This window comes from Chiloscyllium punctatum, chromosome 7, assembly GCF_047496795.1.
Source record: "Chiloscyllium punctatum isolate Juve2018m chromosome 7, sChiPun1.3, whole genome shotgun sequence".
NCBI classification, from domain to species: domain Eukaryota; kingdom Metazoa; phylum Chordata; class Chondrichthyes; order Orectolobiformes; family Hemiscylliidae; genus Chiloscyllium; species Chiloscyllium punctatum.
This window is the reverse complement of record NC_092745.1, coordinates 45063518-45077748: the sequence shown is the minus strand read 5'-3', so window position 1 is coordinate 45077748 and position 14231 is coordinate 45063518. Positions and strand designations below refer to the sequence as shown.

Below are 14231 nucleotides of genomic sequence, written 5' to 3'. Positions count from 1 at the left end.
GGCTTTGTTTTCTTTTCCTTATTTTGTGTGATAAACTTAATATTCTGCCATTCAAGAACATCCATACTCTTGTGTGAACATTTCAGTGACTTGACCAACTTAACCAGCTGCAAAAAAAACAAATATATGATCTTTCATTTGACGATCTGATTTGTCCTGTATTACAATCAGCTAGGATCATAACAATATCCCACCATTTCTTAAGTTATGATATGTTTGAATTCCATCCACACAGTAGAAAGAGTTTTAGCCAGTCAGGCATTTGCTTTCAATTTATCATTTTCGCTCCCATCCCCACAGCATCCAAAAAAAGTGGTTGCGCCCTCAGATAAATGCAATTGCAATTCACATTAATTCTCAGCAGTCTGTTCTCTTCCCTTGCAAATTCAAACTTCCTCATTTGCATATTTAAGCAGAAACAAACAGAGACTCTGTAATATGACTGGCACTTTTTGAGGCTTGCAAACTATTCTTCATTGACAACTGATGCGTCACATCTTTATATTTCTCATTTATGCATTTTAGCTAAATAATAAATGATGACAACTTGGACTAGAATCATTGAACAAATCGAAGAGTTTAAATGGGAACAATCAAAGCATCAATCTGCCCCTAAAGAACTAACCTTTTCAAGATGTGTATTTCTAACTGATATTACTTGTAACGGAATCTTTTACATATTGTGCACTTTTAAAAATAATCTATTATGAAAACAATTTCACTCCACTCCATTCACTCCCCCAAGAATTCCTGAACACCATCAAAGACACCAAGATAGAAGAGGACAAAATAATGGTCTCCTTTGACATGACATCCCTTTTCACATCAATTCACATCAACCTGGCCAAAGAACCACCGGCATCACTACTAGGAAAACCAGGATCACAAACACCAGACAGCACCAAATTCATCAGCAAAGACAACATCCTAAAACTCGTGAATCTGTACCTCACCATCCACTTCACATTTAATAAACAAAACCTGCAAACAAATCAACAGAACAACTATGGGATCACCAATATCAGGGCTCAAAGGTGAACAACTTGAACAAGCTGCCCTCCCATGTATCCAACCCAAACTTTGGGTCCGCTCTGTGGATGTCACCTTTATCATCAAAAAAAAGGAACAAACTAGAGGAAACATACAACATCGTCAACAATATCCTGACAGGCATAAAATTCACATAAGAGGAGGAGAACAACCACAGACTCCCATTCCTCGCCATGACAGTACAACATAGTTAACGGAGAGCTTCTTCGGAAAAACAAAACACACAAACCAAATACTTCAGAAGCAATCACCCAAACACCCACAAATGAAGCTGCATTAAGATTTTATTTCAATGAGCTACATCACACTGCAGCACCAAGAACTGCAAAGAGCAGGAGAAAAATATCTATACGTTTTCAAGAAAAACGGGTACCCAATAAACACGATCCATCAATTCCTCAGAAAAAAATCCAAACAGACACAACGCAACCAAAAACTATCGTCACATTACCTTACATCAAAGACATATCAGAAATGACTTCCAGACTATTCGGACCCCTTGGCATCATGGTAGCCTACAAACGTACCAACACACTTCAACAGCGACTAATGAACCTAAATGATCCATTAGAAACCACCAGCAAAACTAACTTCATTTACAAGATACCATGTGAGAACTGTAAAACAAAACTACAATCGGACAAACTAGCAGGAAACTTGCCACCAGAATACATCAACACTAACTGACCACCAAAATACATAACACACTTTCACTAATTTCCAAACATACAGACAAAGGACACAACTTTGACTGGGACAACACACACACATCCTAGGACAGGCTAAACAAAGACACACAGGCGAATTCTTAGAGGCAAGGCATTCTAACCATAACTCCATCAATAAACACATGAACTTCGGTCCTGTCTACCTCCCATGGGGGGGGGGGGGGAAGAGACGGAAATGACATCACCCACCTTAACAAATCAAGACCTATAATAGAGGCGGAACATAGCACCATCGCTTTCACCAAACTCTGACTGATGATGATACCGAGTATGGTGACAAAACGTCCGAAGACAAACCCTCAAGATCAGCGAGTTAGTTCACAGGTTTATCATTAATCTGAGCTACAAATCTTCTCAAATCTCACTAACAAATTATTAAAATTTAAAATGAGTTTAGGACACGCAATCTTAACTTATTTTATCTAACTTAATGGGGTTTATTAATAAGCGACAACCATTAAATTAGCACGGTGGACATTGTCACATACGACGAATGCAAGTGTATGAAAATCAAGCTCTTTTTTCGCTTCTTACAACCTGACTCATCTTATAACATTGTCGTAATGATAAAAAATGGTCAACGAAATTATTTGCTAAATATACAAAATGGAAACATTTCGAAGTTTCATTAAAAAATCAGGGACAACGCTCAATGCCACCACGGGGAGGGGGGGGGGGTTGTGGTGAAGAGTAACAGGGCAGCGCTGGAAAGCCAACCGTTCTTGCGTTCATTCATCCAGTTTCACGTAAAGCCACAACTGACCACCTTTCTCACATTCAACAGCAAAATTTCATGAGTTCAACCTCATTCGTTGGCAGTGGCCGCACAGAGTGAGAAATCATGTCTGATCCACCACGCCAACAAAAATCAAATATTTTCAAACATCTGCTTTATTTGTAAACAAGCAAACAAATAGGTGGCTGTCAGCTGAACCACGAAAACAGCATCAGTTACACAACTGTGACAATTAAAAGTTGCAAACATTTTCAACTAACCACACGAACGTTATTTCTGTGAGTAAGTTTCTGGAGCGCAAATTTAGCCAATAGCATTGCTTCCGTAAGAAAAATTACAACTCTTCCCAAGATAAAATGTTTGTCGCACGGGTTAAAGCACAATTTGAGAGTTCAGTCAACTGCGTGATTCATTTTCCTTCCACGCTTCGCACTTTCTCCCTAACTTCTCCTCCAAAGTTAGTTTCCTCCACGCAGATCCCACCATTTCTGCCACAGCGACAAGTCGCGGTCCTGTCCTGGCTGAGCGGTCTCTCAGCGCCTCAACATATGATCCAGAATCCGTCCCCCGTCCACCCAAACCCTGTCCTCTCTGTCCAACCCTGATGCTTTTCGCACAGACTCCTTAATCTAACCCCGGCCCCCTCCACCCAGACCCCTCAATCCAACCCTCACCGCCCTCCCCACAGACCCCTCAATCCAACCCTGGCCCCCTCCATAGAGACCCCTCAAATCAAATCCTGATCGCCTTCATTCAGACCCCTCAATCCAACCTTACCCCTTCCATGCGAACCTCTCAATTCAGTCACCTCCGCCCAAACCCTGTCTCCCCTCCTCCCTCGCTCACAGCCCCGGCACCTTACCATACACTCGGATCCATCCCTGTTGCTGACACACCGACTCCAGCAAAATCCGTTCCACGGGGTCGAGAGCGGTCTCCTCGATCCCGGAGCCCGGGAGCAGATCCAGCCGCTGGGTCCCGTCCGGTGCTTCCATCCCGGCACCACAGCCGACTCGAACCTCGGAGCGTCCTCCGGGCTGTGGCTGTGACTGCGCCCTGCACCCCCCCTCCCTCAGGCCACTTCAATCTCAGGCGGGAAGGGAACCGCGCTGACGAGGGGATGGGGCAAATCAATAGGATCGGCCCGGGATCGCCCAGAGAACCGCCAGCGGCCCCGGCTCCAGCACACAGTCAGCCATAGCAACAGGCCCTGCAATCACACCCCGAGCTATCGCACCTAACAACAGCCCCCTCAATCTCGCACAGAGTCTTCGACCTCAATCGCACACAGAGTCATCGACCTCAATCACAGCCCCCTCAATCACACTCAGAGTCAATGACACCCCCGCCCCCAAATCACTGGAGGTTGGGAAACAGCTCTGAATCTTGAAGAAGATAAACTTGCCATCCTGGGCTCCCTCATAGTCTGAGCAACAGTGTCACTTATCCAAAGTAATTTATACCTAACTGCTATCATATAATCTATCAAACTACTCTATACATATTATTTTAGACTAGACTCTTTTTGGAAGGCTTTATAGCAAATGGATTTCCTGTACGAGATCTGTCAGATCCTTTAAGTAGCAGCAAGTCTACCTGATTAATCTCTCAGCACATTAACTGCGGTGACAATCCATCATCCAACATAATAAGCAGTAGTGCAGTTTTGATTTGGTTGCTCATCATACAACATGGTTACGCAGAGAGTAGTTCATGTGTAGAATGAACTGCCAGATGAAGTGGTGGATGCAAGTACATTTGCAACATAAGAAAAGGTTTGGAGGGATATGGGCCAAACGCAGTCAAGTGAGATGAGTTTAGTTTGGGGGCATGGTTGACCCTGGACTAGTTGGACTGAAGGATCTGTTTCCATGCTGTACGTCTCCATGATGACCAGTTATGCAGACTCCAGTGAACTTTTAAGAAATCTTCAGACACAGCTTTAAGAATGTCATTCGTGTTGACAGTCAGCAGCTGGGAAGTCGAACGTTCAAAAAACCTGCAGTACAGCAACTCTTACCTTAAGACAGTTCTTAAGGTAAAGATTTGCCTGTCAATTGGATATTAAATCTGAAGCTGAACAAGTCAAATCAAATAGGAGAAAATGAGGACTGCAGATGCTGGAGATCAGAGTCGAGAATGTGGTGCTGGAAAAGCATAGCAGGTCATGGAGTATCAGAGGAGCAGGAGAATCGACGTTTCGGGCATAAGCCCTTCCTGATGATGTTCCTCTGATGCTGCCTGATCTGTTGTGCTTTTCCAGCACCACAATCTTGACACATGTCAAATCAAAGCAAAATACTGTGGATGTTGGAACTCTGAAACAAATACAGTCATTGCTAGAGAAATTCAACAGGCCTGGCAGCATCTATGGAGAGAGAAACAGAACTAATGTTGTTGAGTCCAGTATGTCAGTTCTGAATAAAAGTCATACTGGACTTGACTCTGTTTCTCTTTCCATGGCCTGATGAGTTTCTCCAGTATTATGTGTTTTTGACATTGAACAAGTATTACATTTTGCAAATGTAGCAATGAAGCTTTTAAGTCAGAATTTACAGAGACAGAATTGATGTTGGAATTACTTATGAGTCTTTGTCAGAATTATTACTGTCCAAAGCAAATTTATCGTTGAAGTAAGACATTCAGATGGTGAGTAAAGTAACAGTCCGAGGCAGCACAAACCAATCTTAAGAGGAGAGGATCAATCTTATCATAGGATATCAGCAGAATCCATTCAATTCTTAAGGTACAAAAAGCTAGACGAAACAAGCTGGTATCGAGAGAAGCCAGTACAGAGAATAGTACTGAGAGTAGACATCCCAAAGAGCAGTGTCAATGTTGTGAGGCAAAGAACATTACAGATCCAAACAGTACCCAGCTATTAAAACATTATGTTTTGCCTGTAATACAAATTCCAGAAGTCATGTAGAAGTTACAGTTACAGAGCAGCTACAGGTCAAACAGCTACACCCCCAAAGAAGTTAGTGAAGTAATAAAATAGTGACAGTGGAAGAAATGTGAAAAGGTAATTCTTTGGGAAAATAGATGTTCCAGCCTATTCATTGAGGCAGAAGATCATTTTGTAAACTGACATCAAATTTTAAAAGTATGCTATGACTGAAGAAACACTGATTACACCCTACAACGGTGCAATTACGTTGTCTAAATGGAATTTTCAAGATGACAGTTCTGTTAAAAGGGATACCAGATAGTGGAGAACATATATACTTTACAATCAAGGATTCTCACTCTTTAGTATGAGTGATTGTCGTGGATCTCAATCTTCTTCAACTGACAAAATAATTGGCGAATAAACAGCCAGTCATGCAAACATTGCTGGCCCTTGCTGTTTTAAATTTATTCAACAATTATAAGAGTGGGAAATATTTTATGCCAATCCCATATAGTGCAGGGTCACATTTTATTAATAAATTAAAGAATTTGCTAAGGTCAATATCACTAATTTCAATCTATTCTGTCTTCTTTTTGGACTCTGAAAGAAAACAGTGTCTGAGAAGCTCTATCGGTTGATGCTTGATCTATACAAGTAACATCTAATGATACAACCACAGGTCAAAGAAATACTAGATCGTGAACAGAGCTTCTCAGAGACTATTCTTTTTTAAGAATCCAATAAGAAGACAGATTAGATTGAAATTGGTGATATTAACTTTAGCAAATCCTTTCATTTATTAATAAAATGTAAACCTGCAGGTATGTGGGATTGGCAAGGGGAAGCAGTCCTGGAGAAAAGTTACCTTTGAGCAGCTACCAGAGCAGAGCAGACTGGAGGATTTGAGCGGAGCAGGAACAGTTGTTAGACTGGGGTCTGGCATGGGCTGTCAGACCACATGTGGAAGCTCCTACACTGAGCTTCTGGAATGGAATATTGATGTGTAATTTATCCAGCTGTAATATCTGTTCTTTTAACAATGTCTTATTTCTAACTTATTGTATGAATCGCTTTACTTTTTTTATTCATTATTTTGTATCTAAGATTTGTACCTAGGTACTTGTACCTAAGATGGTGCCACTAGAGGTGTTATTGTAAAACTTGAAACTATATTTCTACTTGAGTACACATGACAATAAAGGATATTGATATTGACTGTCTCCTTACTCTGTAAAGTTGCTCTCTCAAATTCTCTTGTCAGTAAAGCAGGAAAACTAAAAAAAGAGACACTGAAGAAGTAATTCTAAAAATCAAAGGTAAAAGAAATATTCCAGGTCCAACCGATCTACCAGTGAACTAAAGACTGATCATCACTGAGAAGATAACAACATGCCATTATCAGAGAACTAAAAAGATTTTGAAATCAACCCATCCAGCTTTTGTGATTTGGACTGGGGAATAGAATTGTATTCCCCTAACCTTTTTTTAAATTAATTTCCAAGAACAAATCATCAGTATGAATGAAAGAAGTCATGCTAAGTAAGAATCAATTCTCCAGCAATATGACTGGGGAATTGTACATATTGGGTTCAGCAGTAAAAAAATTTAACTTAATCAATACGTTGATGTACAGAGTCTACATTCTTCAATACAAATGGAGAATAAAGATTTATTCTCTCACATTTGTTCAACTCTATGGAAGATCACTAAAATGGGATGACCAATGTCCACAGATTCAGGATATGTTAAAAAAAATGGTCTGGTTCAGAATCTAGGCTACTGTCAAAAAGAGAAAGCTAGGGGAGACTGAGGACTGCAGATGCTGGAGAAGTCAGAATCGATAAAGTATGATACTGAAAAAAGTATAGCAGGTCAGGCAGCATCTGAAGATCAAGAGAACAATGTTTCGGGCTTAATCCTTCCATCAGTCAACTCTCTTGGTTCTCAAAAGAGAAAGCTTCCAGAAATCTGACAAGAAAAGAAGTGCCTAATTCAAAAGGCAGCTTTCCTCTATGAAGGAAATGTACAAGTTTCACGGTCCTATGGATGATATAACAGAGAACTTGTTTGTTTCATCAGGAAAAACCATCCTCCCACCAGGGGAATTCAAGATAAAAGGTTCTTCAGTAAGGAGTCTTTACAGACCTCACAGAGTCAAAATCAACAGTCTTCAGGCTACAGGCCCACAAATCCTCCAAGTCTGAAGAAAACATATTCTGACAGAGTCGGGAAACTAACAGAACACCAAAATTTGTTAATTCAGATTTTTGAGAGGGAGATGGAGAAATGGTAAATGTAATTTTATTTTTATATATATATATATATAATATATATATAAGATTACATTTACCATTTATACATGCTTGCACGAATATTAAGCATTAAAGCAAAACTTGAGGGGAGACCTCCCTTATCTGTAGGTTAGAAGCAGCGATGAGCACTGTTGATTGTGTTCAATTCCAATTGCAACTTCTCAAATAATGAAGCAGCTTATGCCCATATTGAACAAGACTAAGGGGGCACTCAGAGGTGGGATAATCAGCTGCAAATAATGTTCATGTTAAAAGCCTGGCAATGACGATCCCCAATAAGACAGAATCTAAGCATTTCCCCTTTTCACTCACTGGCTTTTTACATTGCTGATTTCCTCACCAGCTTGCAGCTCAGATTTCCGCTCAGTACTTTTAAGTCAATGGTTTTGATCCATCATAGTCAGGAAGGAAAGGCTAATTTGAGCACAGCAGGATCCCACACAATCTGGCGAGAAAATAAAAACGTAATTTGTATTTTTACCAACATTGATCAGGATAACAAGATGAATTCCTTGCTCTTTTTTGAAATAAAGCCAAGAACCATAGAAAAGTCACAGCACAAAATGAGATCATTCGGTCCATCATGTCTGCACCAACTCAATAAACCAGCCTTTCTCCCTGATCATGTCAAGAGTAAAATTTTTGAAACAGACCATAGATCCAAACAGATCATGGACTCAAACAAAATCATTGGATAAATATTTATGCTGGAACCAAAGTCAATTCACTCTAAGAGGGACAAAATAAAGAAAAGCAAAAGGTAGCATAACTAAGTGAGAAATGGGCGAAAACATCTCATGTTAACCAAACAGAGCCGACTAATATTGGTAGACATTTTGTGTTTTCATGAAAAGTTATAGAAATGCCAGTGCCCCCTGTATGTGGTCTATGTGGTTCATGGACTCTTTTTGATAACCATCAGGGAGAATTAGAACAAAACGTTTCAACTTATTTTCACTTAATTGGCCTTCTAACTGTTTATTTTACATCTCTCAGGAGATACCCTGGTTGAAAGATGGTAATAAATTGCATGGTTCACATTCTATGAACTTTTACTCACTATCATCTTCCTCGTTTAACTGTGAGAGACATCAGTTCTGACTCATTTTCTGGGTTCTTATTATTTTAAATAACAAGACTTACAATTCTCAATAGCAACAGGTCTCATTTTATCAAAGTTATAATTTAGTCTTTCCTAATCACGACAACGTTACCCTGTTTGCATCTTGGCTAACATCCCTATTGTTTATCGGCCATCGGTGAAGTGCTCATCATTAATCTAGTGCATGTTGAAAGATAAACAAGAGCAAAATTCAGTGTTAAACCAAGGAAATAAAGCAGAACATGTTTTTCATGATTGAATAATCTATGGAACACAATGGTCCTTGCGCTGCCAGGAAGACAGGAGGATCATTTGTGGAAAGCACTTGGCCAGGAGTGAAATATGAAGGTGAAAAGGTCATTAGGTATCCTGGAATGTTACTCAATTGAATTTCAGTGAGTTAACTTTCAAACAATCCCTGACAAGTTACATGGGAAAAACACAGTCGAATTCTGAGAGCAGAGGAATGCCCTGATTCGAACCTGTGCTCCCTGAACGCAGCATCATAGATTATTGGCAATCATTGAGTGTATTGTTTAGTTGGTTTCCTTCAATTGAAAGAAAGCTCTTTTACAGGGTGTAGCAGTGATGAAGCAATTAGGGTTCCCAACACCCGAAGGGATAACATGAGTGATAGGACAGTGTCTGTGATTCATAGAATCTCTACAGTGTGGAAGCAGGCCATTCGGCCCATCAAGTCTACACCAACCCTCCAAAGAGCATTCCACTCAGGCCCACTCTTCTACCCTATTCCTGTAACCCTGCATTTCCCATGGATAATCCACCAATCCTGCAGATCCCTGGAGACGACGGATAATTCAGCGTGCACAAACTACTTAACCTGCACATCTTAGGACTGTGGGAGGAAATTTGCACAGACACAGGGAGAATTTGCAAACTCCACACAGACATTTGCCCAGGGTGGAATTGAACTCAGGCCTCTTGTGCTATGAGGCAGCAGCACGAACCACTGAGCCACTGCTTTCAGATCCAGGATTGAGGAGAAATCTCAGCTAGAGTCATAGGAGGGATGAAATGCCATCTTGATCTACTGTTGTGAGACTCCTTATTAGAATGGGATTGAGAATTTTTGGAATCCTGCGTATCAAGAACATTTAGAGACTGAATGAGTTTGCACCCAACTTCACAACCACTCTCACACATCTTTTGTTCCACAACCTCACCTGCACATTGTATGCACACCGTACCTCCCACACAACCTCACCAAACCTTTCCCAGTCCATTTATTGTGGTGGCCAATTCAGTTCACTACACTAGTCACAAGCCATACGTAGTTAATAGGGAATACAAACATGCTTGATTGAATTTCTCATCAGTAAATTTTCATCACTGGGCATGTGACCGCACATTTCCCTCACAAAGATTGTTAACTTTAAATCTTCTTGTGCATTTACTTTTTCACAAATGAAGTAGAAACCAATTTTAATTAATTCCTATACATTTATTGACTGTTTTAAATGCACATTAAAAAGCACAATAAAGATAGTCATGACAATCACGTAAGTGGACTTTGTAATAACCTTCCAGAAACTTCTCAAAGGTTAACCACATTCAGACAGTCAACAACCATGACCTCCTGATGGTTTTAGAATGCTATTGTGCTGTAACTTGTTACAGAGCTGATTATCTCCAAGAAAAGCCTTTACACAGTAGAATTACAAATAAGATGATGTGTGAATTAATTTCCACTTAATCTCTGGAATGGGCCATAGAGATTTGGCTGTCCTCAATGGACATCTCTGTCCTGGGTCTGCTCCTGGGCCTGGCCAAACTGATCATAAACAGGTCTAGGCAGCAGGCTGTGGAGGGGGTCGTTAGGGCCGAATGCCTGCCCCTCTTCCATGGTTATGTTAGAGCCTAGGTATCTCTGGAGAAGGAGCACACAGTATCCATGTGCTCCTCGAGCTGTTCAGGGAGAGGTGGGCACTGCAGGAAGTGGACTGCATTATTTCCCCCTCCAATTCTATTTTGATTTAATCCCTGCCCCCCCCCCTTCACTGTTTGATCACACAGCATCGCCCTCCAATGTGAAGGGCACTGCTTGTCACTGGCCACTTGGGTATTTCTTTTCTTCCTGGTGATGGAAATAGAATAAAGATTTGTACACCTTGTGTCTTTCACTGTGTCTCACACCTGCACACACACACAATATGGGAAAAAAGAAAAAGAAAGAAAAATAAAATGAAAAAAACAAAGAAAAAAAATCAGGAGTGTCAGCGATCCTAATCACTCTGAGAGTTGGCTCAGAGGAAGCTGGAGCAGTGTCAAGGACTCTCCCTCTTTTGTACCAGAGGAGGGGGCTGACTCTGAGCTGGCTGCCCACATCCAGAAAAAAAACATCTCTGTCCCGATGGTAGCAGCTAGTCCATCTCCAGGAGGCTTGGCCACATGACTCCACAGAAATAAATTCTACTGTGTTTTTCAACCAAATGTTTTTGAATTGGCAGTCACTTTCAAAGTCTCTGCTGCCCCCTACAATGTCGACCAACAATATCATTCCTAACTCTGTGTTACAATGGAGAGGTCTACGGTCTGTAGAAGTAGCCAGAGACAATATTTGTGCTCTCTTGGAGTAAAACATTATTTTGTCAAAACGTGAAGCACAGGTTACATTTCTACAAAGGTCCTCAGAAGACATTTGAAGAGATTTATTATTTAAAAAACTAGCTATGGCTCCTGAAATGTTGAGTAGCTACTAATCATCTCTGAAAGGAAATTCTAGATTGGCAATTCTAGTTTTGGACTTGTTGGGCACCATCTTAAAAGCAAGGAAATTGTTAAACTGGTACACCTTAGTTTTTTTTATCCTTTAGATATTCCTAACTGAATAACATCTTTATTCTATATAGTTCTATCTCTGTGCATTTTTGTAAGTGAGCCCGTGTTGCAAAGTTGCCCCTGTCTCTAACTTTACTACAGTGTGATGTGATCCTTACAAAATCAGAGCCCGCCAGTAGAGGGAATAGGAAATTTGATAAAACTATAAGATGCAAAACAGAATTTGAGAGTTGCTTGTCAATGTGAAACAGGTGTTCTCGTGCAATCCCATGCTATCAGAAAATCGTGTCATCGCAACACCATTTAAACTAACGAGGCCGGAATCGTGTTATAACCAATGCACGCTTTAAAACGTCTCACTTTAGAAATAGTATCCCCAATTCATCAATAATGTTATAATGAATTTGATTAGATTAGATTACTTACAGTGTGGAAACAGGCCCTTCGGCCCAACAAGTCCACACCAACCCGCCGAAGCGTACCCACCCAGACCCACTCCCCTACATTTACCCCTTCACCGAACACTACGGGCAATTTAGCATGGCCAATTCACCTGGCCTGCACATTTTTGGATTGTGGGAGGAAACCGGAGCACCCGGAGGAAACCCACGCAGACACGGGGAGAATGTGCAAACTCCACACAGAGAGTCACCTGAGGCGGGAATTGAACCCGGGTCTCTGGCGCTGTGAGGCAGCAGTGCTAACCACTGTGCCACCGAATTTGTGTTAATGAAACGTGCATTACAGCAGAACAACCTGTATTTTACTTCCTTAGTGACTGAATCATAGTTCTTAAACAGATACACTTATGTGAAACATATTTGCCAATAACATGCGATTGGACATCAAGTGTTTTCAACAACAATCTTTTTACATTTTAACGAATAACAATCCCAAAGTGTTATAAATGAGTATTAGAAAAGAAAATATGACAGTGAGACACATAAGAAGGTACTTGGCCAGATGACCAACAGTTTAGTCAAAAAAGGAGACTTTTATGAGAACTTGAAAGGAGGAATTTGAGCTGGAGAGGTGTAAGGATAGAATAGCAGATGTTTGGGCTGAGGCAACTGAAGTTGAGGCCAAAAGTGCAAAGACTAAAGTCAGGGTTGCTGATGAGGCCAGCATATGGGGTGCACAACCACATCAAAGCCTGCATATCAGCCCATAAGAACAAGAAGGAAAGGTCTGCCTTTGTGACAGACAAAAGGGATGTCTGGGTAAAAGTGCCATAGTCTTACCAGACAATAGGCAATCCTCTCATTAGAGAGAGACAACTGGTTGTAGTTTAACCTGAGGGTTATTGTGCTTCAGGTGAATTGAGAAGGAGGGTCCTTCATGGCAACCTCAGCATTGTGTGGAAATTGAAAGCACACTGTTGGTCAGAGACCACACTGTAGTAAAGTTAGACTATGAGCAGGGTTTATTTCACACACCCATAGACAGGGGGCACTACTCTGTATTGCAAAGCAGCCACCCAAACAACTCAGCTAACTAACCCTCCCCAAAGATTGTTTACAGTTTATGATAACCAAATAAAACAAAAATAGTGGCAGTCCATAGTTTTTATATAAAGGTTGGTGTTTTTGTACTCTTTTTGTACTGATCGAGGGGCTTCAGCCAAAGATCCCTGAAAAATAGGATAAGATCTGGGAGGATATGAATATTCTAGTGGTTGGAAATACTTGATTTCTGCATTATGTTTTTTTTAAATGGGGTTCTTCCCCTATTTGTTCCCTTTTGATTCAGTGTGCAGAAGCATCCAGCTAGGTGCAGGACTGGACCTCTGGGACTAAGAATGCTGCTTACCAGCAAGAAAAGCAGGCAATGTCTTTAAATGTAAAATAAATAAACAACACATCCTTATTGTGCTAGTGGTATGTGTGCTGATACTGTCCCTGCCTCTTTATTCTCGAGTGGGTTGTGGGCGTCCACAGTGAAACGTGCAAAACAAAATTCTTTATTCTCAAACTGACAATGTAAGGCATTGTACTCCAAAGAGTTGGATCCTGTCCCATTTGGGTGTGCAGCAACAAAGGGATAATGAGAAACTGGAATTCTATGATATGCGTGCATGCTTACCACAGACACTCACCCAAGGCATACTCACCACACACACCATACAACAAACTCACCTCCCCCACACACAGCGTGCACGTGTGCACGGACCTAAACAGGCACATACACATGAATAGCTTGAATCTATATTGTGTCTTTAATATGTTAAAATATTTGAAAGCTGCTTCACAGGAGTGTCATTAAACAGATTTGATACTGTACTACATAGTTTAGCATAGGAAAGGGGACCAAAATCTTGCACGAAATTATGGGTTTTAGGAAATGTCTTAAAGGAAGAAAGAGAAGTCCAATGCTTCGGAGAAGTAATTCCTAAGAAGCTGAGAGCCGTAAGCAGCTGAAGGCATGACCACCAATGGCTGAATGGTGAAAATTGGAGAGACAAGGATTGGAAGAAGACAGACATTTCAGAAAATTGTGAGGCTGAAGGAGTTTACACAGATAAGGAAGGGCAAATTCATGGAGGGATTTATAAATAAGTGTGAGAATGTTAAAAAATTATGGCATTGTTAGACAATGAATTAATGCATGTCAA

At 40.8% G+C, this 14231-nt stretch overlaps 1 protein-coding gene across 1 annotated transcript in view; it reads right to left on the bottom strand.

The window, feature by feature from the left end:
• rasal2 (RAS protein activator like 2) overlaps window positions 1-3748 on the bottom strand; it is a 413768-nt gene extending 410020 nt beyond the window's left edge. The window contains exon 1 of the mRNA XM_072573467.1: window positions 3377-3748. Coding sequence (XP_072429568.1) covers window positions 3377-3509 — 133 coding nt within the window. The 5' untranslated portion in view covers window positions 3510-3748. The remainder of the gene's footprint in view (window positions 1-3376) is intronic.
• Window positions 3749-14231: the final 10483 nt, after the last annotated feature.